The sequence below is a fragment of the Elephas maximus genome, chromosome 11, assembly GCF_024166365.1.
Source record: "Elephas maximus indicus isolate mEleMax1 chromosome 11, mEleMax1 primary haplotype, whole genome shotgun sequence".
In the NCBI taxonomy this organism is placed as follows: Eukaryota; Metazoa; Chordata; class Mammalia; order Proboscidea; family Elephantidae; genus Elephas; species Elephas maximus.
In genome coordinates this window covers 58392823-58418669 of record NC_064829.1, presented here as the reverse complement: position 1 = coordinate 58418669, position 25847 = coordinate 58392823, and the positions used below count along the sequence as shown (strand labels likewise).

The following is a 25847-nucleotide window of genomic DNA, read 5'->3' as shown; positions in this document are numbered from 1 at the left end:
TGGAGAAGGATAGAACTTCAGTAAGAAGCTCAATAGAGACAAGGAAAACCTAATTGCTACAATCAACCAACTCGACCTCATAGACTTATACAGAACACTCCACCCAACAGCTGCAAAGTATACTTTTTTTCCTAGTGCACATGGAACATTCTCTAGAAGAGATCACACATTAGGTCATAAAACAAACCTTTGCAGAATCCAAAACTTCAAAATATTACAAAGCATCTTCTCAGACCACAAGGCCATAAAAGTAGAAATTAATAACAGAAAAATCAGGGGAAAGAAATCAAATACTTGGAAACTGAACAATATGCTGCTCAAAAAAGACTGGGTTATAGAAGACATTAAGGAGGGAATAAAGAAATTCATAGAATGCAACGAGAATGAAAACACTTCCTATCAAAACCTCTGGGACACAGCAAAAGCAGTGCTCAGAGGTCAATTTATATCGATAAATGCACACATACGTAAAGAAGAAAGAGCCAAAATCAGAGAACTGTCCCTACACCTTGAACAAATAGAAAGCGAGCAACAAAAGAATCCATCAGGCACCAGAAGAAAACAAATAATAAAAATTAGAGCTGAACTAATTGAATCAGAGAACAGAAAAACAATTGAAAGAATTAACAAAGCTGAAGGTGGTTCTTTGAAAAAATTAACAAAATTGATAAACCATTGGCCAGACTGACTAAAGAAATACAGGAAAGAAAACAAATAACCCAAATAAGAAACGAGATGGGCCGTATCACAACAGACCCAACTGAAATTAAAAGAATCTTATCAGATTATTACAAAAAATTGTACTCTAACAAGTTTGCAAACCTAGAAGAAATGGATGAATTCCTAGAAAAACACTACCTACCTAAACTAACACAATCAGAAGTAGAACAACTAAATAGACCCGTAACAAAAAAAAGAGATTGAAAAGGTAATCAAAAAACTCCCAACAAAAAAAAGCCCTGGCCCAGACAGCTTCACTGCAGAGTTCTACCAAACTTTCAGAGAAGAGTCAACACCACTACTACTAAAGGTATTTCAAAGCATGGAAAATGACGGAATACTACCCAACTCATTCTATGAAGCCACCATCTCCCTGATACCAAAACCACATGAAGACACCACAAAAAAATTACAGACCTATATCCCTCATGAACATACATGCAAAAATCCTCAACAAAATTGAAGCCAATAGATTTCAACAATATATCAAAAAAATAATCCACCACGGCCAAGTGGGATTTATACCAGGTATGCAAGGTTGGTTTAACATTAGAAAAACCATTAATATAATCCACCATATAAATAAAAGTCAAAAACCACATGATCTTATCAATTGATGCAGAAAAGGCATTTGACAAATCCAACACCCATTCATGATAAAAACTCTCTGCAAAATAGGAATTGAAGGAAAATTCCTCAACATAATAAACGGCATCTATACAAAGCCAACAGCCAACATCATTCTAAATGGAGAGAGCCTCAGAACATTTCCCTTGAGAACGGGAACCAGACAAGGATGCCCTTTATCACTGCTCTTATTCAACATAGTGCTAGAGGTCCTAAGCAGAGCAATTAGGCTAGACAAAGAAATACAGGGCATCCAGATTGGCAAGGAAGAAGTAAAATTATCTCTATTTTCAGAAGACGTGATCTTATACACAGAAAACCCTAAAGGAATCCTCCAGAAAACTACTGAAACTAGTAGAAGAGTTCGGCAGAGTCTCAGGTTACAAGATAAACGTACAAAAATCACTTGGATTCCTCTACATCAACAAAAAGAACATCAAAGAGGAAATCACCAAATCGATACCATTCACAGTACCCCCAAGAAGATAAATTACTTAGGAATAAATCTTACCAAAGATGTAAAAGACCTATACAAAGAAAACTAAAAAGCAGTAGTGCAAGAAACTAAAAGGGACCTACATAAGTGGAAAAACATACCTTGCTCATGGATAGGAAGGCTTAACATAGTAAAAATGTCTATTCTACCAAAAGCCATCTATACATACAATGCACTTCCGATCCAAATTCCAGTGACATTTTTTAATGTGATGGAGAAATAAATCACCAACTTCATATGGAAGGGAAAGAAGCCTCGGATAAGTAAAGCATTACTGAAAAAGAAGAAAGTGGGAGGCCTCACTCTACCTGATTTTAGAACCTATTATACAGCCACAGTAGTCAAAACAGCCTGGTACTGGTACAACAACAGGCACATAGACCAATGGAACAGAATTGAGAACCCAGATATAAATCCATCCACATATGAGCAGCTGATATTTGACAAAGGCCCAGTGTCAGTTAATTGGGGAAAAGATAGTCTTTTGAACAAATGGTGCTGGCGTAACTGGATATCCATTTGCAAAAAAATGAAACAGGACCCATACCTCACACCATGCACAAAAACTAACTCCAAGTGGATCAACGACCTAAACATAAAGACTAAAACAATAAAGATCATGGAAGAAGAAATAAGGACAACCTTAGGAGCCCTAATACAAGGCATAAACAAAATACAAAACATTACTAAAAATGACGAAGAGAAACCAGATAACTGGGAGCTCCTAAAAATCAAACACCTATGCTCATCTAAAGACTTCACCAAAAGATAAAAAGACCACCTACAGACTGGGAAAGAATTCTCAGCTATGACATCTCTGACCAGCGCCTGATCTCTAAAATCTATATGATTCTGTTAAAACTCAACCACAAAAAGACAAACAACCTGTATTCCACATCCTGCAAGCACTGAAGAGAATGTGGGTCTTGGGTTTCCGAGAGTCACGGGCTTAAAGTTTTTATTCAGTAATATTCTAGATGTGAGGCCTTGGCAAGTTCTTTAGGCTCTCTGGGCCTAAGAAAAAATACAACAAAATGTTAAGAACTGTAAAATATCTGTGGAAAGTGCATGAGTGGTTAACTATATATGTCTTCCCACTTTCCTGTTTGAAAGTTTTCATAATAAAAAAGTTGGATTAAAAAAAATAAAAACACTTGGAGAGACCACCAAGGCGTTTAAAAAGCAGGATTCTAGGGCAGGGATTTCCTGACGACTCACAGAAAACATGGACGATACCCGACACCGCACCGCACCTCCTGCTCGCCCTGTCTCAGTCCGTGCTCAGCACACGCTCCATCATCTGGTTCCCAGAACTCAGATTGCGCAGTGGTCACGTCATCACCGACCAGGGCTCACAGTTACAGCGGCAAAGGCTCCCTAAACCTACACCATCTCTAGGCTAATCGGCTGCCCCTCAACCCTAATTTTCCCGCACCCGGTTCCCCGCCCCACGTCACCTGAAGCATTTTCATAATCCTCTCAGGCTCCGGGCAAGCAGCGCCGCCCACAACGGGGCCTGATCATATAAGGAAAATATCGCGGGCACATCTAGGGGCTGGATCGGGGATCGGGAAACGCCCAACCCTACTACACTCGCTGTACCCACCCCCCAGCTCAACCTAGCCACCTTACGCCCCGCACTGTGCCCTCTCGCCAACAAAGCAGCCTAGGGCCTCTCCACCCAGTAGTCTGCGCAGGCGTGTGCCCTAGGTCCCGCGAGAGAGCTAGCCATTCCCGCCGCGCCATCCCCCGAGCCCCGACCACTCGACTTCCGGTCCCGCCCCCAGCCCGCAGCGGTCTGCTTCCTCTGGACCAAAACCAATCGGTTGTATTGGAGAAGTTCCTGACTTACAGCGTCCAAACTTCTTCCACACCCTTGTCTTTTCCAGAAGGCATGCACTGGCGGGATACCAAAAACCGAACCAAACTAAACCCAATACCATTAATTCCGACTTATAGTGACCCTAGATCACAGGGCAGAACTGCCCCATAGGGTTTCTAAGGAGCAGCTGTTGGATTCGAACTGCCCACTTTTTGGTTAGGGGCCGAGCTCTTAACCACTTTGCCACCAGGGATCCCCTGGCACAATAAGGGTGGAAATTAATTGCTGAAGGGAGGGGCGGCTTATAGAGGCCAGGGACGGATGGAGGGGCATCTAACCATTATTTTGATTTGGAAACAGGGAAAAGTATTTTTAAACAATTGATGTGGGGCGGGGGGGACACGCTGGCAAGGCACTCTTAACTTGTTTCTCCACTCCCGCCTGCCCGGGACGTTTTCGGTGCCCTGGTGGTGCAGGCAAACCCTGGTGGCGTAGTGGTTAACACCTCAGCTGCTAACCAAAAGGTCGGAATCCACCAGCAGCTCCTTGGAAACCCTACTGGGCAGTTCTACTGTACCGTTGGTTCTATAGGATCGCTATGAGTCGAAATCGACCCCACGGCAACAGGGTGGTTGGTTGGTTGGTTTTTTGCTTCCAAGGAGAAGGACAAAGAGGGCAGCGGCGGTGGAAAGTGCAAGCACATTTGGAGGGCTCGCGGGTGCGGAGCTGGAATTGGGTGAAAGGGGAGGGGCGTGACCACGCAGGCACCGCCCCCGCCCACGATAAGTCAGGGTGGCGGTGGACTGCCCTTGTGAGCAGACGGGCCTGCTTAGCTGAGAGCAGATTTCTGCACGTTCGAGACTGAGACCGAGGCCACGTCATGGCTCTGCTCAGAGGTGAGCGCCAGGGCGCAGCCGGACCCCAAGACCAGACCGCGAGGCCTGCGCGGCGCCCTCTTCTCCTCGACCTTTTGGGGTCTTCCCTACCCGGGCAACGCCTCCGCTTCCGCTTTGGGCCGAGAGTTGGGGGGTGGCGGGAAGGCCAAGGTTCGTAGTCAGTGCGGTTTGCGTTCAGTCTCATCAGCTCTGAAGGGGACTTGGTAAAACCTAGCACGAAAGCATTGTTGGAGTTCATGAGAGAACACTTGGCACTAGCGACGGTGATTTCGGCGGCATTTCCAGTTGAGAGTTGAGTTCGCTTTTCCATTTCTCTGACCTTGTACGTTCTTTGCCTTCTCCGCGTAGTAGAGCTCAGTTATCAGTAAACTTGAGTCGGGTGTAGTAATAACGGGGAGGCCTGGGGCTCTTGGCTCCTTGATAATGAACTTGGTCGCGGGCGGACAGGGGCTGCGGGGAGGGATTGATGTTTTTTAAGGGTCGTAAAAAAAAAAGAATTTTTCCTTTTTTCTAAGGGAATTTCTGCCCAAGTGACCTACGCCCGGAAGATGCCTGGTGGCGTTCTGTTTGACCGCCTGCTCTATTCCGTTTTCAGTTCAGTACCTTTCATTTGAATTACTTCAGGAAAGTGCTTTCAGTACAATACCTAAATTCTAGGATTATTAACGTTTAAAAAAAAAAGTAAGCTTTATCATTGCAAATGGTCACAATCAGTGGAATTTTAACTTAGAGGCTGTGAACGCTTAGCAGGTACCCGTGGAAGAACATTTAGGTAGAGGAACACAGTTTGATGCAGGAAAAAGCGTTTGATGACCGAAGGACCAAGTATTCATGTGGTCCTTTGGGCTCTGTAAGGAGATGGGATTTTAGTCTAAATTCAGTGGGAGGCGATAGGATCTGCTGTGAGGGCTCAGGGGCTGTCCTGGCAATGAGGAGACCCATTTAAGACTAGACATATCCAGACAACTCACAGGATTGGTTTACTAGGTCAAAAGGTTTGGAACCATGGTCTGTGGCAGTTGGCATAACATAGTTCACAAAGTTAATGTTCTACCTCCAAGTTCAGTGACTAGCCTCTGGAGTCTTAAAAGCTTGCAGGCAGCCATCCTAGGTACAACTACTGGTCTTTACTCCTAAGAAGCAAAAGAGAATAAATGATATCAAAGGCTCAAAGAAGAAACTAGTCCATGGGACTAATAGCCCACTAACTCTTTAAACCTGAGCAAGAATTAGATGGTGCCTAGCTACCACTATGACTGTTATGACCAGGGATGCAATAGTAGGTCCCAGATAGAATGGGAGAAAAATGTAGAACAAAACTCAAATTCCTAAACAATGTCCCAACCTACTGGACCAATAGAGACTAGAGGAACCCCTGAGACTGTTGCCTTAAGATACCTTTTGAACTTGGAATTGAAGCTATTTCTGCAGGTGGACCTTTCAGCCAAATAATAGATTGGCTTATAAAATAAACAATATCACCTGTGAGTAATGAGCTCCCTTAAACAAGTAACTATATGGGACCAAATGGTCAACATTTACTCAAAAAGCAAAGGTGAGAAGACAGAGGAAGGGAAGCCAGATCAACGGAAATGATGAGAATGCTGACACATTGTAAAAACTGTAACCAATGGCAGGGAACAGTTTGTATAAAAAATTGTTAAAGGGGAACCTAATTTGCTCTTTAAATTTCACCTAAAACACAACAAATATTTAAAAAATGATAAATATTATGCTACAGCAAATATATGTTGCAGAAATCCAGGCCACAGTAGATAATAGCTTTGGTGAGGGTGGGGACAGTGGAGTTGGGGAAAAAACGGGGCGAGGGGGATCATTTCAGATAGATTTGGAGAGGGAATTGATGAAACCTGTTAATAGGTTTAGTGCGGCTGGTAAATAAGAAAATGTCAAGAATGACTTCAGGTTTCTTTCTGGCTTGAGGAACTGTGTTCATGACGGTACCGCTTAGAAGTGAGGATGATTGGGGCAAAAATAGATTTCTGCAGTGCCACTATATACACAGGTTCTTAGTGAAAGACTGGAGCAGAGCCCAGATGAGATGCTTCTAATGGCGTGATCACCAGGCAGTTGTTAGTTCCAGAGTAAATAGGACAGAGATAAGTACAACCGCACACATTATCATCAGCCTAGGTTCCCGGAAGTTAGGCTCCCATCCATAGGGCTAGATCATATCCAAGCACACCTCAGTTCACGGCTAAGTTCCTCTCTCCCAAGGATTAAATAATTGGACAGCCAGGTCTATATGCCAGATAGCATGCACAAGGAGCAGGTAGGAAAAGGGGCAATGAAAGGGGGCAGTAAGAGGTAAAACAAAACAAAAAAAAACCTGTTGCCATAGAGTTGATTTCAATTCATAACGACCCTGTACGGTTTCCAAAGAGTGACTGGTGGATTCGAACTGCAGACCTTTTGGTTAGCAGCTGAGCTCAACCGCTGCGCCACCAGGGCTTCTAATGAAAGGGGAAAGGGGATAATAAAAGTGGAAACACCCTGCAGTCAGTATTGTTAGGTTCCTCGAGTGGGTTCCAACAGGGTTTCCAAGGAGTGGCTGGTGGATTTCAACTGCCAACCTTTTTTGGTTAGCAGCCGAGCTCTTAACCACTGTGCCACCGAGGCTCCATACGGACATCATTTATTGCCTCTGTTTGCAATAGACTAGATTTGCTGGCACCAGAGAACAGCCCTTTCTCCTTTACTCCCCTAAGATAGAGTTCTGGGTTTCTTCAGAGGGCAGTCATCACCCCCTAAAGCACATTCTTTATGTCCATTAGCAGCTAGGGAGATGGTGAAAGAGATACAGCACACCTGTGCCCATAGCAATTTGGACAGGAAGGTTGAGAATTCAGTTTCAGGCAAAGTTTTGATGCTCGTCAGGCACCCAAGTGGCAGTATTAGGTAGGCAGTTGGATAGAGAGACATGGAACTCAGAAGAGCCAAAATGGCGTTTGAACAGCTCAGGTGGAAAATAGGTCCTCGGGGACCAGATGTAGTGTGTCCAGTTTCCTACCAGGTGGATTTAATTTGCCAGTGTCCTTCCCAGCGCTGAACTTAGATTTATGTAATAAAGCAGCATGTTGATTTTTTTACTTTTTTTAAAGACACGGCATCCAGAAAATCCAGGTCATTGAAAAGGTGCATAGTGATGAGTTATCTTTTTTAAAAGGAGATAATATTTTTATTGGCACCCCATTTTACTGTTTTATCAGTGGTGGTTACCCTTTTCTTGTATACAGACTCCTTTGAAATTTTAATGAAAACCAACCCTGGTAAGAAAAAAAAAGTGCATCGACACCTGCTTTAAGGAACTATATAAAACAAACAAACGCATTGCCATCGAGTCGATTCCGACTCATAGCAACCCTAAAGGACAGAGAAGAACTTGCCCCATAGGGTTTCTAAGGAGCACTGGTGGATTCAAACTGCTGACCTTTTGGTTAGCAGCTGTAACTCTTAACCACTCCAAAACCAAAAAGCTAAACCCACTGCTGTCGAGTCGATTCCAACTCATAGCTACCCTATAGAACAGAGTTGAATTGCCCCATAGAGTTTCCAAGGAACGCCTGGCGGATTTGAATTGCTGAACTCTTGGTTAGCAGCCATAGCACTTAACCACTACACCACCAGGGTTTCCTCTTAACCACTGAGGTTTATAAATTCACAGACACTTCACTGCAGTGTTAGAGCTAGTAATCATATTTTTTCCCATTTCCCGGTTACACAGATGAGGACACTGATGTCCAGAAAGGTAAAGTGGCTTGTTTGTAATAATACAGGAAGTCAGTGACTATGACTAGAACCCAAGCCTTGGTCTTCAGGTGGTGATTGTTACAGGTTGGTTAGAATACATCATAGATACATGCCTCTCTAAAGTAGCCTACCAAGTGGTTATAGGACTAGTGGATAAGGGAGAAGAACATACGGGTGATTACTGTAGGGCAGTCCAAGATTGTTATTAACTTACCAGATTTCAGTCATCAAAAACCAGTAACATCAAATGGTCAACAATTACTTTAAAACAAAGATGAGAATGTAAGGGGCAGGGAAAGTAGGTTAATGGAAACAGGACAACCAGAAAGGAAATCATGAGAATGTACACTCAGTGTGAACAATGTAACCAATGTCCCTGAACAACTTGGCGTAAAAAGTGTTGAATAGAAACCTAAACTACTGTGTAAACCTTCACCAAAAACACAAAATATTAAAAAAAGAATCACCAAGTATGTGTTTAGTGCAGTCATTTTGATGCCTTTTTGTGTGTGTTGTTGACGATTTCATTTTTCCACTTACTTTTTTGTGCTGAGACGTTTTTCTTTGTAAGTTGTGTGTTCCTCATTTTCATAGTAGTCGAATTTATGTTTGCTGAGTCGTTGTTTTTCTTGGTTTTTGTTTTGAGTTATGGAATTGTTAGACCTCTTTGTGGTTACCGTAATATTTACCCCTATTTTTCTAAGTAAAAACCTAACTTGTATCATCCTATATCGCCTTGTTTTCCTCTCCATATGGCAGTTCTATGCCTCCTGTATTTAGTCCCTCTTTTTGATTATTGTGATCTTTTACATATTGACTTCAGTGATTCCCTGTTTTGAGCATTTTTTTCTGCCGGGGGCCAGCCTCAGCAAAGAACAGGGTCACCAGAGGAGGGGTAGAGTTTGGCGAAAAAGAATGAGACGTAGTGTGTCTTATATTTTCATTCTGCAGAAAAAAAGAAGCCTCTTCTTTATTTTTTACATGGTCTTTTATATCATAAGCTTACATAAGTATAACATCGCATGATCAACAAAGGGGCAGTACAAGATATAATCATCATAGATGACATCATTTTCCAGAGACATAATTTTCCAAGTGACACATAGTACAGTTCCGCATATGCACACAAATACAATGAGTTTTTGTTTAATTGAAGAGAACATTTTGTTGATTTATTTTTACACAAAGTAACAATTGACTTCATACTGCTTTACACTTATGCTTAATCTTGCAATACCTTCCACAGTTTTTATAACAATTAATCTTTTTGCAAAACCATTGCCACATAGGCTTTGTCCATCTTGTCCAGGGTGGCCAAGTTCTTGAAGTCCAGCCACTTTGGGTTACGTCATATTGTCCACGATTATGCCAAGGACAATTAGCCCAATCTCTACACCCCCAAGCCGGTTTTGGAGTAATAAAACTTCCTTCTACTCTATATGGTCTCCAATCAGCGTCATAATCCCAATTTCTTGCCAATAGAAATTCAAAATACTGTTTTTCCACTTTTATGGGATCATGTGTGGGTGGTGGTTTAATCACAAAAGGGCCTCGGTAAATACCAGGATTCCACCATCCTGTTTTTGTTTTCCATAGTTGAGCTATTCGTTTTCCCCCTAAGACAACTTCATGTTGATCCCCAGGTAATACACGGGCTGTCCCTACCCGGGATTTCACCAGGGGATTATGAGTAGGACGCCCCCCTCCAAAGGTCCCTAAATCTATAATGGAATTTTATGCTTATACATTCTGCTATACACAGGCTGAAAATGAAACAGAAACATAACACAGATGACAGAGATATTCCTGACTTTTGAGGAATTCTTCGATGTTTATGCTGGGGGCAGTGGGTGCAGAGGGGCCGCCCTTGCAGCCTGGCTCCCAGCATTTTTCTTTTTAAAATTAATCTTAATTTGTTTTTGTGATTTCCCTATTTGAGTTGATATCAGGATGTTCTGTTCTGTGACCTTGTGTTGTGTTGGTATCTGATATTATTGATTTTCTGACCAAACAATTTCCTTTAGTATTTCTTGTAGCTTTGGTTTGGTTTTTGCAAATTCTCTAAGCTTGTGTTTATCTGTAAATGTTTTAATTTCACCTTCATATTTGAGAGAGAGTTTTGCTGGATATGATCCTTGGCTGGCAGTTTTTCTCCTTCAGTGCTCTATATGTGTCATCCCATTGCCTTCTTGACTGCATGGTTTCTGCTGAGTAGTCTGAACTTATTGAATCTCCTTTGTAGGAGACCTTTCTTTTATCCCTGGCTTCTTTTAAAATTTTCTCTTTATCTTTGGGTTTGGCAAGTTTGATGATAATATGTTTTCCTTTTCTATGTTTTGAAATAGTTTGAATAGTACTGGTGTGACCTCTTCTCTGAATGTTTGGTAGAATTCTCCAGTGAAGCCATCTGGGCCAGGGCTTTTCTTTGTTTGGAGTTTTTTTTTTTTAATTACCTTTTCAATCTCTTCTCTTGTTATGGGTCTGTTCAGATTTTCAACTTCAGATTGTATTAGTTTAGGTAGGTAGTGTGTTTCTAGAAATTTGGCCATTTCCTTTAGGTTTTTTAATTTGTCGGAGTATAGTTTTTCACAGTACTCTGTTATGATCCTTTTCATTTCAGTTGAGTCTGTTGTAATGTCCCCCATTTCATTTCTTATTTGGGTTATTTGCATCCTCTCCTGTTTTTCTTTTGTCAGTTTTGCCAGTGGTTTGTTGATTTTGTCGATCCTTTCAAAGAACCAACTTTTGTTGATTCTTTCTATTGTTTTTTGTGTTCTCTGGTTCATTTATTTCTGCTCTGATCTTAATTATTTCCTTTCTTCTGGTGACTGTGGGCTTCTTTTGCTGTTCTCTTTCTATTTGAGTTATGTAGCTAATGTTTTTATTTTATCCCTTTCTTCTTTTTTGATGTGTGCATCTACTGCTATAAATTGATCTCTGAGCACTGCTTTGCTGTATCCCAAAGTTTTTGGTATGTTGTGTTTTCACTCTCGTTTGATTCTAGGGATTTTTGGATTCCATCTTTGATTTCTTCTATTACCCAGTGGTTTTTAAGCAGGGTGTTATTCAGCTTCCATGCATTTGATTTTTTTTTTCCTTTGCTCTTCCTCTTGTTAATTTCTACTTTAATGGCATTGACATCAGAGAAGATACTTTGTATTATCTCAATGTTTTGGATTTTGTTGAGGGTTGCTCTGTGGTTAAGATGTGGTCTTTTCTGGAGAATGTTTCATGTGCATTGGTAAAGAATGTGTACATTGCTGCTGTTGGGTGGAATGTTGTATTGGTGTCTTTGAGGTCAAGTTGGTTAATTGTGGCCTTAGATCCCCCCTGTATCTTTGTTGAGTTTGTTTATGGATGTTCTCTCCTTTACCAAGAGTGGTGTGTTGAAGTCTTCTGCTATTATGGTGGAACTATCAATTTCTCTTTTCAGTGCTGTTAGAGTTTGTTTCGTGTATTTTGGAGCCCTGTCACTGGGTTTGTAGATATTTATTATGATTATGTCTTCATGGTGGATTGTCCCTTTAAGCATTGTATAATGCTCTTCTTTGTCTTTTATGGTGGGTTTGTTTTAAAGTGTATTTTATTTGAGGTTAGTCTTGCCACTCCTGCTCTTTTTTGGTAGCTATTTGCTTGCTATATATTTTTTCCTCCATTCTTTGATTTTTAGTAAATTTATGTCTTTGTCCCTAAGGTGTGTCTCCTGTAGACAGCATGTTCGTGGGTCCAGCTTTTTTATCCATTCTGCCCCTCTCTGTTCTTTATGGGTGCATTAAAGCCATTTACATTCAGTGTGATTATTGATAGGTGTGAGTTTATTACTGTCATTTGGTAGTGCCTTTTTTTTTTGTGTGGTACTGATGTTTTCTTTGTTCCTCTTACTCTTCTGTGCTGATTTTTTTTTTTATTTCTTTCGTTTTTGCAGATTTTTTGTTTACTGAGACTTTGTGTTTCTACTTTATTTTGATGAGTAGGTTTGTTATCTTTCTTTCTTTGTGTTTACCTTGAAATTTACCCCTATTTTCCTAAGTTTAAACAAGTCTTTTATTACTTGATAATGCTGTGACTTTGTTCCCATTTGAAAGTTCTGTACCTCTTCCCTGTTTTTTTTGTTCTGACATTGTTGTCATTTACAGATTGAAGTCTGGTTCCCTGTTGTAAATTTTTTAGTGTTTTTTTATCCTTGAGAGTTTATTATCTAGATTGGTATCTGGCTGATGCTGTCTTATGTGCTAGATTCAGGTTGTTTTCTGATGTTGTTAGTTCTCTAACCGAAGAACTCCCTTTAATAATTCTTGTAAGTTTGGTTTTTATGTAATCCCTTAATTTCTGTTTATCTAGAAATGTTCTAATTTCATCATTATATTTGAGTAGAGTTTTGCAGGATATATTCTTGGTTGGCAGTTTTTTTTTTCTTCCAAGGTTTTATGTATGTCATCCCATTGCCCTCTTGCCTGCATGGTTTCTGCCAAGTAACCAGAGCTTAGTCTTATTGCTTCGCCTCTGTATGTGACTTTTCATTTTTCTTGAGCTGCTCTCTGGATTCTTTCTTTGCCCTTGGTTTTAGTGAGTGTAATTATGTTTTCGTGTTTTTCTTTTGGGATTTATCCTACGTGGGATTAGTTGAGCTTCTTGGATAGTCAACTTTTTGCCTTTCATGGTATTAGGGAACTTTTCTGTCAGCAAACCTTCAGTGATCCTCTCTGTTTTCCTTTTCCTCCCCCTATTCTGGACTTCCAATCACACACAGATTTTTGCTTTTGATTGTATTCTACATCGTTCTCAGGGTTTCTTCATTCTTGAAGTTGACATGTCCCATCATGTATTGGGAGCATATTTTCCTTTATATCTTTGAGCATAGTTATGATTTAAAACAAACAAAAAAAACCCTTTGCCATCGAGTTGATTACAACTCATAGCAACCCTATAGGACAGAGTAGAATTGCCCCATAGGGTTTCCAAGGAGCAGCTGGTGGTTTCAAACTGCTGACCTTTTGGTGAGTAGCTGAGCTCTTAATCACTGCACCACCAGGGCTCCAGTGAAAGGTACTTTAAAAATCCTTGTCTGCTAATACCGACATCTGGGTCATCTTGGGGTTGGTCTTGTCTTTTGAGGATGAGTCATATTTTCTTATTTCATCGCATTTTTATTTGTGTTTTAATTTTGGATTATATCGTGGCTATGGTGAATGAAACATGTAGAGACTGTTGTTGCTGTTGTTAGGTGCCGTTGAGTTGGTTCCAATTCATTAGGTTCTGTAGAGACTAGATTCTGTTATGTTCCTCCAAAGAGTATTGATTGGTTAATTGATTGGCTATTTTCGCAGGCAGGTAATTTGGCTGAACTCATACTGAAAACTCTATCTCCTCCTATGGTGGGCGGCAGCTCAAATCTCAGTTCAGTTCTTTTAGTCTTAGCATAGATGCTTGTAGTATGTTCTGCACATACATGGTTAGGGGATCAGCCAGAGACTTGGGCAGAGTTTATAAATAAAATTTTGGCTCTCCCTCTGACACTCTTCTTTTCTGGATCCCCCCCCCCACACACTTTCCAGTGGCTGTGGTTGCTATGAACTCTGAGACTGTGAGTTTTTGAGCTCTAGCCTTTCCATACAGTGTAGACTGCCAGCCATTAAGCTGTAAATAAATAGGGCACTCACCCTGTGCTATTCTCTTCTTCCAAGTATCAACTGTCCTCCAGTATTCACTCTTCAAGGCCTTCGGGTAGTTGTTCTCATATATTATCTGGAATTTTTAATTGTCATCTGCCGAAAGGTCAGTCAGAGAGGAGCTTCCTAGGCCATGGCCAGAAGCAGAACTATAATCAAATTAGAAAGAAGGCATGGAGAGGTGGGGCCAAGATGGCTGACTAGGTAGAAGCTACCTCCGATCCCTCTTGCACCAAAGACTCAGAAAAACAAGTGAATCGATCACATACATGACAGTCTACGAACCCTGACCATCAAATACAGATCTAAAGAGTTGACCTGAGTGACAGAGACTCAGCCAGCTTAAGCAGGCTGCACACTTATGTGGCTAAAGAGAGAACGAGCAACCACGGGGAAGCAGCGACTGTTTTCAGAGCCTAGAGACAGCATCCCAGTCAGAAAACCTTGGGGCCAGACTTTGGACTGGGCGCAGGGGAGCTGAGCACAGCATGCTGAGATGGCGCAAAAATGGGATGCAGCCCTAGCCCCCTGAAGTGACCTCGGGGGAAGCCCAGCCAGTGCACGCAGGCAGCACACTGATGCGGCTGACAGGAGGAGAAGTCACAGGAAGGCAGCTACTGGTCTTGGAGCCTGGAGTGTGGTGTACCAGCCAGGGAACCTTGGCACTGGGCTTTGGACTGGGAGCAGAGGAACTGACCACGGCTTCTGAGACAGCACAAGAACAGGACGCGGGGGCAATCTCGACCCAGAGAGCCCAAACAGGCTATACGCCCCCTCAGGAATCTCAGATAAAACAGTCAACACCAAACAAGATAAGTAACCTTGTTTATATTCCTGGGTGCTACTCTCTCCTATCTATCTGATCCCTCCCCTCCCTTCCCAGGAAGCTTCATTAACATTGGGATTTCCTGGGCCAGGGAGTGAAGTGCTCTGTGGGTCTTTTTTGTTTTTGTTTTTTTGTCTTTTTCTAACCCATTCTCCTGGCCTGAGAGAAGCAGCTACAAAAAACCCAGGGACCAAAAATCCTTCCCTGACTTCCCAAAATTGGAATAAAAATACAGAACCAGCTCCAGCCAAGCATATGAGATCCACAGCCTTGGGCTTTCATCCCTACAGGCAACAAGGTGGCTGTTATAATGCAAAGGCAATTCTGATAGTGATCTGACTGTAATCCTATGATTACTGGAAAGACAAGTTTCCCAGGTCTGATATCTCTACCTATTAAACAGAGCCCTCACTGACCCACAACAGGAAACTGAGGGCTGAAGCTCCACCCAAACCACCTAGGCTCCTGCCATAGGGGTCTGAAGATAGTGACACCTTCCAATCTGTAGAGGTACATGCATTGGGTGCCTAAGGTACACCTGCAGAGCCCACCCACCAAAGTGTTCTAGTAATAGAGACACACCTACCTCATTGGCACTTGAGGGAAGCCTGTCAGCATCCTGCCCCCGCCACCCCCGGAGTGTGACCCCCTGCTGCTACTAGAATCTGGTGCACACAATTATCACCACTACGCTAAGTGAATAGGTGACAGTCTACACCACACACTTGGTGACCCAAAATATGATTCTACTCAAGAATGGTGAATGGACTATTAGGCTTATATATCTGGTAACAGCCCAAACCAGCTGGTAATAGGACATAAGTGACTCAAAGGCTACAGCAATCAAGACAGCGCAAGCTAGTAGACCATCCATGTATATTGAAAGAAAGCAAGATAAGCCTCAGTGAGCAAATATAAAATAAATCATTACAATATCTTAGAGATGGCTTGGGGACAGCAGTTGATATCAAACCACATAAAGAAGCAGACCATGATTGCTTCTACAACTCCCCAAATTAAAGAATCAAAATCTTCCCCAAATGAAGATACAATCCTGGAATTGCCAGATGCAGAATATAAAAAACTAATTTAAAGAATGCTTCAAGACATCAGGGGTGACTTCAAAAATGAAATAAGGCAATCTACAGAAAAAGCCAAGGAACACACTGATAAAGCAGTTGAAGAAATCAAAAAGATTATTCAAGAACATAGTGGAAAAGTTAATAAGCTGCAAAAATCCGCAGACAGACAGCATTCAGAAATCCTAAAGATTAACAGTAAAATTACAGAATTAGACAACTCAATAGAAGTCAGAGGAGCACAATCGAGCAATTGGAATGCAGAGTGGGGGAGGTGGAGGATAAGGCAATTGACACCAATATAGTTGAAGAAAAATCAGATGAAAGAATTTTAAAAAATGAAGAAACCCTAAGAATCATGTGGGACTCTAACAAAAAGAATAACTTGCGTGTGATTGGAGTTCCAGAACAGGGAGGGATAACAGAAAATACAGAGAAAATAGCTGAAGATCTGTTGGTAGAAAACGTCCCTGATATCATGAAAGACGAAAGGATCTCTCTCCAAGATGCTCATCGAACCCCATATAAGATTGATCCAAAAAGAAAATCACCAAGACATATTGTCATCTAACTTGCCAAAACCAAAGATAAAGAGAAAATTTTAAAAGAAGCCAGGGATAAAAGAAAGGTCTCCTACAAAGGAGATTCAATAAGAATAAGTTCAGACTACTCAGCAGAAACCATGCAGGCAAGAAGGCAATGGGATGACATGTATAGAGCACTGAAGGAGAAATACTGCCAGCCAAGGATCATATATCCAGCAAAACTCTCTCTCAAATATGAAGGTGAAATTAAAACATTTACAGATAAACACAAGCTTAGAGAATTTGCAAAAGCCAAACCAAAGCTACAAGAAATACTAAAGGAAATTGTTTGGTCAGAAAATCAAAAACATCAGATACCAACACAACACAAGCTCACAGAACAGAACATTCTGATATCAACTCAAATAGGGAAATCACAAAAACAAATTAAGATTAATTTTAAAAAGAAAAAAAAAGCTCAAAACAGGGAATCATTGAAGTCATTATGTAAAAGATCACAATAATCAAAAAGAGGGACTAAATACAGGAGGCATAGAACTGCCATATTGAGAGGGAAACAAGGCGATATAGGACAATACAAGTTAGGTTTTTACTTAGAAAAATAGGGGTAAATATTAAGGTAACCATAAAGAGGTCTAACAATTCCATAACTCAAAATAAAAACCGAGAAAAACATAACGACTCAGCAAACATAAATTCAACTACTATGAAAATGAGGAACACACAATTTACAAAGAAAAATGTCTCAGCACAAAAAAGTAAGTGGAAAAATGAAATTGTCAACAGCACACACAAAAAGGCATCAAAATGGCTGCACTAAACACATAAAAAAAAAACACATACTTATCTATAATTATGCTGAATGTAAATGGACTAAATGCACCAATAAAGAGACAGAGAGTCTCAGACTGGATAAAGAAACACGATCCGTCTATATGCTGCCTACAAGAGACACACCTTAGAGACACAAACAAACTAAAACTCAAAGGATGAGTAGCAATATTAATTTCTGACAAAATAGACTTTAAAGTTAAATCCGCCACAAAGGATAAAGAAGGACACTAGGTAATGATTAAAGGGACAATTTACCAGGAAGATATAACCATATTAAATATTTATGCACCCAGTGACAGGGCTGCAAGATCATAAAACAAACTTTAACAGACCTGAAAAGTGAGATAGACACCTCCACAATTATAGTAGGAGACTTTAACACACCACTTTCGGAGAAGAATAGGACTTCCAGTAAGAAGCTCAGTACAGACACGGAAGACCGAATCAACCAACTTGACCTCATAGACTTATACAGAACACACCACCCAACGGCTGCAAAGTATACCTTTTTTTTCTAGTGCACATGGAACATTCTGTAGAATGGATCACATATTAGGTCATAAAACAAACCTTTGCAGAATCCAAAACATTGAAGTATTACAAAGCATCTTCTCAGACCACAGGGCCATAAGAGTGGAAATCAGTAACAGAAAAATCAGGGAAAAGAAATCAAATACTTGGAAACTGAACAATACCCTGCTCAAAAAAGACTGGGTTATAGAAGACATTAAGGTGGGAATAAAGAAATTCATAGAATGCAGTGAAGATGAAAACACTTCCTATGAAAACCTCTCGGACACAGCAAAAGCAGTGCTCAGAGTTCAATGTATATCGATAAATGCACACATACATAAAGAAGAAAGAGCCAAAATCAGAGAGCTGTCCCTACAACTTGAACAAATAGAAAGCGAGCAACAAAAGAATCCATCAGGCACCAGAAGAAAACAAATAATAAAAATTAGAGCTGAACTAAATGACTTAGAGAACAGAAAAACAATTCAAAGAATTAACAAAGCCAAAAGCTAGTTCTTTGAAAAAATTAACAAAATTCATAATCCATTGGCCAGACTGACTAAAGAAATACAGGAATGGAAACAAATAACCCAAATAAGAAATGAAATAGGCCGTATCACAACATACCCAACTGAAATTAAAAGAATCTTATCAGATTATTACAAAAAATTGTACTCTAACAAATTTGCAAACCTAGAAGAAATGGATGAATTCCTAGAAAAACACTACCTCCCTAAACTAACACAATCAGAAGTAGAACAACTAAATAGACCCGTAACAAAAAAGATTGAAAAGGTAATCAAAAAACTCCCAACAATAAAAAGCCCTGGCTCAGACGGCCTCACTGCAGAGTTCTACCAAACTTTCAGAGAAGAGTTAACACCACTACTACTAAAGGTATTTCAAAGCGTAGAAGATGATGGACTACTACCTAACTCATTCTATGAAGCCAGCATATCCCTGATACCAAAACGAGGTAAAGACACTACAAAAAAAGAAAATTACAGACCTATATCCTTCATGAACATAGATGCAAAAATCCTCAACAAAATTGAAGCCAATAGAATTCAACAACATATCAAAAAAATAATCCACCACTGCCAAGTGGGATTTATACCAGGTATGCAAGGCTGCTTTAATATTAAAAAAACCATTAATGTAATCCACCATATAAATAAAACAAAAGACAAAAACCGCATGATCTTATCAATTGATGCAGAAAAGGCATTTGACAAATCCAACACCCATTCATGATAAAAACTCTCAGCAAAATAGAAATTGAAGGAAAATTCCTCAACATAATAAAGGGCATCTATACAAAGCCAACAGCCAACATCATTCTAAACGGAGAGAGCCTCACAGCATTTCCCTTGAGAACGGGAACCAGACAAGAATGCCCCTTATCACCGCTCTTATTCAACATAGTGCTGGAAGTTCTAACCAAGGCAGTTAGGCTAGACAAAGAAATACAGGGCATCCGGATTGGCAAGGAAGAGGTAAAACTATCTCTGTTTTCAGAGGACGTGATCTTATACACAGAAAACCCTAAGGAATCCTCCAGAAAACTACTGAAACTAGTAGAAGAGTTCGGCAGTCTCAGGTTACAAGATAAACGTACAAAAATCACTTGGATTCCTCTACATCAACAAAAAGAACATCAAAGAGGAAATCACCAAATCGATACCATTCACAGTAGCCCCCAAGAAGATAAATTACTTAGGAATAAATCTTACCAAAGATGTAAAAGACCTATACAAAGAAAACTACAAAGCAGTAGTGCAAGAAACTAAAAGGGACCTACATAAGTGGAAAAACATACCTTGCTCATGGATAGGAAGACTTAACATAGTAAAAATGTCTATTCTACCAAAAGCCATCTATACATACAATGCACTTCCGATCCAAATTCCAATGTCATTTTTTAATGTGATGGAGAAATAAATCACCAACTTCATATGGAAGGGAAAGAAGCCTCGGATAAGTAAAGCATTACTGAAAAAGAAGAAAGTGGGAGGCCTCACTCTACCTGATTTTAGAACCTATTATACAGCCACAGTAGTCAAAACAGCCTGGTACTGGTACAACAACAGGCACATAGACCAATGGAACAGAATTGAGAACCCAGATATAAATCCATCCACATATGAGCAGCTGATATTTGACAAAGGCCCAGTGTCAGTTAATTGGGGAAAAGATAGTCTTTTGAACAAATGGTGCTGGCGTAACTGGATATCCATTTGCAAAAAAATGAAACAGGACCCATACCTCACACCATGCACAAAAACTAACTCCAAGTGGATCAAAGACCTAAACATAAAGACTAAAACGATAAAGATCATGGAAGAAGAAATAAGGACAACCTTAGGAGCCCTAATACAAGGCATAAACAAAATACAAAACATTACTAAAAATGACGAAGAGAAACCAGATAACTGGGAGCTCCTAAAAATCAAACACCTATGCTCATCTAAAGACTTCACCAAAAGATAAAAAGACCACCTACAGACTGGGAAAGAATTCTCAGCTATGACATCTCTGACCAGCACCTGATCTCTAAAATCTATATGATTCTGTTAAAACTCAACCACAAAAAGACAAACAACCCAATCAAAAAGTGGGCAAAGGATATGAACACACACTTCACTAAAGAAGATATTCAGGCAGCTAACAGATACATGAGAAAATGTCTCGATTATTAGCCTTCAGAGAAATGCAAATTAAAACTATGATGAGATTCCATCTCACTCCAACAAGGCTGGCATTAATCCAAAAAACACAAAGTAATAAATGTTGGAGAGGCTGTGGAGAGGTTGGAACTCTTATACATTGCTGGTGGGAATGTAAAATGGTACAACCACTTTTGAAATCTCTCTGGTGTTTTCTTAAAAAGTTAAAAATACCATACAACCCAGAAATCCCACTCCTCGGAATATACCCTGGAGAAATAAGAGCCTTTACACAAACAGATATATGCACACCCATGTTTATTGCAGCACTGCTTACAATAGCAAAAAGCTGGAAGCAACCAAAGTGTCCATGAACGGATGAATGGTTAAATTAATTACGGTTTATTCACAGCGGAATACTACGCATCGACAAAGAACAGTGAGAAATCTGTGAAACATTTCATAACATGGAGGAACCTGGAAGGCATTATGCTGAGTGAAATTAGTCAGTTGCAAAAGGACAAATATTGTATAAGACCACTATCATAAGATCTTGAGAAATAGTATAAACTGAGAACAACACATTCTTTTGTGGTTACGAGAAGGGGGAGGGAGGGAGGGAGGGAGGGAGGGAGAGGGTTATTTACTGATTAGTTAGTAGATAAGAAATCCTTTAGGTGAAGGGAAGAACAATACTCAATACAGGGAAGGTCAGCTCAACTGGACTGGACCAAAAGCAAAGAAGTTTCCTGGATAAACTGAATGCTTCAAAGGTCAGCGGAGCAAGGGCGGGGGTTTGGGGACTATGGTTTAAGAGGACTTTTAAGGCAATTGGCAAAATCAATTCTATTATGAAAACATTCTGCATCCTACTTTGAAGTGTGGCGTCTGGGTTCTTAAATGCTAACAAGCGGCCACCGAAGATGCATCAATTGATCTCAACCCACCTGGATCAAAGAAGAATGAAGAACACCAAGGTCACACGATAACTCTGAGCCCAAGAGACAGAAAGGGCCACATGAACTAGAGACTTACATCATCCTGAGACCAGAAGAACTAGATGGTGCCCGGCCACAACCGATGACTGCCCTGACAGGGAGCACTACAGAGAACCCCTCAGGGAGCAGGAGATCAGTGGGATGCAGACCCCAAATTCTCATAAAAAGACCAGACTTAATGGTCTGACTGAGACTAGAGGAATCCCGGCGGTCATGGTCCCCAAACCTTCTGTTGGCCCAGGACAGGAACCATTCCTGAAGACCACTCATCAGACATGGACGGGACTGGACAATGGGTAGGAGAGAGATACTGATGAAGAGTGAGCTACTTGTATCAGGTGGACACTTGAGACTGTGTTGGCATCTCCTGTCTGGAGGGGAGATGGGAGGGTAGACAGGGTTAGAAACTGGTAAAACGGTCACAAAAGGAGAGACTGGAAGGAGGGAGCGGGCTGACTCATTAGGGGGGAGAGTAAATGGGAGTATGTAGTAAGGTGTATAGTAGTAAGGTGTATACAAGTTTATATGTGCCAGACTGACTTGATTTGTAAACTTTCACTTAAAGCACAATAAAAATTATTAAAAAAAAAAAAAAAAGAAGGCATGGAAATGGAAAAGAAAAATGAAATAAAGAAAACACTGGTATAGAATAGACAGAGACTATTAACCAAGGAGGATTGGAGGACATTTGCAATGACTCAGGAAGGCATGTTGGTCTTAGGTGGTGTCAAGTCGGTTCTGATTCATAGCAACCCTGTATAAGATGGAACAAACGATTGCCCATTCTTGTGCCATCCTTACAATCGTTGCTGTGTTTGAGCCCATTGTTAGAGCCACTGTGTCAGTCCATCTCATTGAGGGTCCTCCTCTTTTTCACTAACCCACAAAAAGGCATAGTGGCACTGAATAACCCATTTACCAGAACAAAACATTTGTAATGTACTGAACTAATATTTGTGACTTTTTGCAAATATCTGAATATTGTATCTAAAGAACCGTGATGGATCTGTTCCAAACTATAGCATATATATTGCTCCTTACATTTCTTTAGATTATAAATTTTTCAGAGTAAGAGAGGCTGAATTTTTTCTAGGATAAGCGTAGTTTGTTCCATGTAAAGAGGTCATAAACATAAACTGGAGGATTGTACTTAGATACCAGTAGTGTCTAATGTTTGAAAAATCTCAGTTACAGGCCAATATCTAAGCGCAAATCCATTGTTAAAAGTTCCATAATATCTTGACCAAACCAAAAGGAGTCTCCGTTGAGTCGATTTGGACTCACAGCAATCCTGTAGGACAGGGTTTCCAAGGCTATAAATCTTTACTGAAGTAGACTGCCACATCTTTCTCCCACAGAATAGCTGGTGCATTTGAACCACTGACCTTTCTGTTAGCAGCTGAGTGCTTTAACCACTGCACCACCAGGGCTTCATATATATCTGACTTGGAAATTGATAGATAGAAGACTTGGTGAGCCCAGTCAACTCAGTATGAGGAAAAATAATTTGTTTATGCTGTCCATTCATGGGCAGGCTGCCTCACACAGTAGAGTATGCCTTCTTACTGAAAGTTCTCTAGCAGAGGTTGGAGAGCATGTCTTGTTGGGAATTTTCTAGAAGGAGTTCTTATAGGGTGAGTGGTTGGTCCCAGACCACCTTAAGGGACCTCCTAGTTGGAAAATTCTTTGATTCTGTGACTAGGCACTATATTCCAGCACATAGAAAAAACACTTCAGTTTTAAACAAATGTTTCTAGCGTTGCAGATCGCCAGAGGACAAGAATGTTGTCTAACCAGAATGCATTTACCTCTTAACATTTGGTACAGTTCTTGGTACCTTCATGGAGGTGTTAATCAATCTGATAAATCGGAAAACTGTGCTTCTATGGGTGTGACCTGTCCTATGTGTTATTGTGGGACAAAGATTCTCAGTTACCTAACTGAAAAGACTATATCAAGGTCTCATAGTGAGATTATTTAAAGCATGTTGGGGATATTGACTAATTTGTGATTCTTACAATTCTCTCCACATTGTGATAGGTGTGTTCATCGTTGCTGCTAAGCGAACGCCTTTTGGAGCTTATGGAGGTCTTCTGAAAGACTTTACAGCTACTGACTTGTCTGAATTTGCTGCAAAGGCTGCCTTGTCTGCTGGCAATGTCTCACCTGAAACTGTTGACAGTGTCATTGTAGGCAATGTTTTGCAGGTTAGTAGGGCAAAAGGAAGGTTTGTCAGTTTCTAAAAATAATTCCTTTTACATGTCATAATAATGAAGACTAAATAATAGTTAAAGGTGTTTGAACTTCTAATTTGAATCATCCTCTGACTCTAGAAGCAATGGCATACGTAATTCAAAGCAGCATATGTTCTGGACACTGCATACCTATTTGATTTGGGATGCATTCCAGTGTCTCTTAAGTAGCAGATTGACTTCCTTGACTTATTTGAAATTAACTTGTTTTCTATAACTATATGTCACTAAAGGGGGGTAGCAAACCCAGGCAGTACAATACATCTCTCATTATTTGTTACACATAGTAGGAGATTGATCAGTGTTTGTTGAGGGAAATAAGAAGCCCCCTTACCCTCTATCTTCCTGTGTATGGTATATGAAATAGATCATCCACATTCAGGTAACTGAAAATTGTGTATTCCTTCAAAGTACACAACATTTATTGGGTGTCTGATGAGAGACTATTTAAGGTGCTGTGGGAGAGGGTTGAGTACCCAACGTGGACCAAAAGAAAGTCACAGTCTAATGGAAGAAAGAAGATGTATGTGTTTTTACAAGATGCCAATGATGTGATCATTGCTAAAGGAAAGTGATAATAACGGACACAGAAAAGCAGTAGGCATTCTATTGATTATATTCTGTCCCTCATACTGTTGTGTGTCTTCATACCCATATGCAGTGATGGTCTTTCTTTTGCAGGTATATCTGTTGAACCCAAAATGGTATATCCTGCAGCCTTGCTCGACTTGTTCATTAGTTCTAAGAGTTTTTTTTTAGTGGATTCCTTAGGATTTTCTATGTAGATTATGTTATCTGAGAGTAAAGATAGTTTTACTTCTTCCAATCTGGATGCCTTTTATTTATTTATTTATTTCTTGCCCAGTTATCCTGGCTAGAACCTCCAGGGTAGGGTTGAATACAAGTAGCAAGAGAGGACATCCTGGCTTGTCCCTAATCTCTCACCATTAAGTGCAATGTTACCTGTGGGTTTTTGGTTGATATCCTTTATCAGGTTGGAAAGTTTCCTTCTATTCCTAGTTTGTTGAGTGTTTTTATCATGAAGAGTATAAGATTTTGTTAAATGCCTTTCCGTCTCTTTTGAGATGATCATATGATTTGTTTTTTATTCTATTGGTATGGTATATTATTATATTAATTGATTTTTGGTTGGTGAACCAACCTTGCATCCTTGGGATAAACCCCACTTGGTCATGATGTACAATCCTTTCTATATTTTGCTAGATTCAATTTGCTAGTGTTTTGTTGAGGATTTTTGCATCCATATTCATCTATAAGAGATATTGGTCTGTAGTTCTCTTTTGATGCTCTTGTTTGGGTAACAGTAATACTGGCCTCATAAAATGAGTTGAAAGGTATTCCCTCTTCTATGTTTTGGAAGAGTTTATGACGAATTGGTATTAATTATTCTTTAAATATTTGGTAGAATTCAACAGTGAAGCCATCTGAGCCTTGGCTTTTCTTTGTGGGTGGTTTTTTTTGTTTTATTTTTAATTTTATTGTGGTAAAATGTATATAACAGAAATTTCCATTTTAACCATTTTTAAATGTACAATTCAGTACACTTAATTACGTTTGGACACCCTGGTGGCATAGTTGTTAAGAGCTATGGCTGCTAACCAAAAGGTCGGCAGTTCAAATCCTCCAGGTGCTCCTTGGAAACTCTATGCATCAATTCTACTCTGTTCTATAGGGTCGCTATGAGTCGGAATTGACTCGACAGCAGTGGGTTTTTTTTTTTTTAATTATATTCTCCATGCTATGCGGCCATCATTTATGCAGCCATCACTACTATTTCCAAAAGTTTTTTACCACTCCAAACAAACTGTGAGTACTTAGAGATGGTCTGTGCTATTTTTAAACAGCTCTAGTTATAAATTTTTCTCTTATGTTAAGGACTTAATATAAGAATTTCTTTAATTAGCAAGCATACTTAGTATGTTTAAAAGTCAGTTTACCAAATTACAGTTTTTATTCAAATTATGAACATGTATAAAATATGTCTTGTGTCTTACTTTAGAGCCATATAATTTATAATTTCTGATAGATTGACAGCATTTCTGTGTATTTTGTCTTTGCTTTTAATTTCTCGATTTATTGAGGAGTTCCCCCCCCCCCCGCTTTTCCTTCCAT

The 25847-nt window shown here is 40.2% G+C and overlaps 2 protein-coding genes, 1 long non-coding RNA gene and 2 other non-coding genes across 11 annotated transcripts in view; 2 read left to right on the top strand and 3 right to left on the bottom strand.

The window, feature by feature from the left end:
• The window catches only part of LOC126085145 (uncharacterized), a 39481-nt gene extending 35883 nt beyond the window's left edge, over positions 1-3598 (bottom strand). For 6 of the 7 annotated variants that reach the window (XR_007519179.1, XR_007519181.1, XR_007519185.1 and 3 more), the window contains exon 1: positions 2729-3049. This is a non-coding gene — a long non-coding RNA (uncharacterized LOC126085145). The other variant, XR_007519184.1, reaches the window with a different exon arrangement.
• Positions 1-25847, top strand: part of MYO5B (myosin VB) — a 535083-nt gene that overhangs the window by 423203 nt on the left and 86033 nt on the right. The gene's annotated exons all lie outside the window — the stretch shown is intronic.
• LOC126086419 (small Cajal body-specific RNA 18) lies at positions 3109-3191 on the bottom strand. The gene has a single exon (XR_007519505.1). It is a non-coding gene; the product is annotated as a small Cajal body-specific RNA 18 (non-coding RNA).
• LOC126086420 (small Cajal body-specific RNA 17) lies at positions 3276-3418 on the bottom strand. The gene has a single exon (XR_007519506.1). It is a non-coding gene; the product is annotated as a small Cajal body-specific RNA 17 (non-coding RNA).
• Positions 4423-25847, top strand: part of ACAA2 (acetyl-CoA acyltransferase 2) — a 75104-nt gene continuing 53679 nt past the window's right edge. The window contains exons 1-2 of the mRNA XM_049900190.1: positions 4423-4561; positions 23503-23669. Of these exons, the coding sequence (XP_049756147.1) occupies positions 4546-4561; positions 23503-23669 (183 nt within the window). The 5' untranslated portion in view covers positions 4423-4545. The remainder of the gene's footprint in view (positions 4562-23502; positions 23670-25847) is intronic.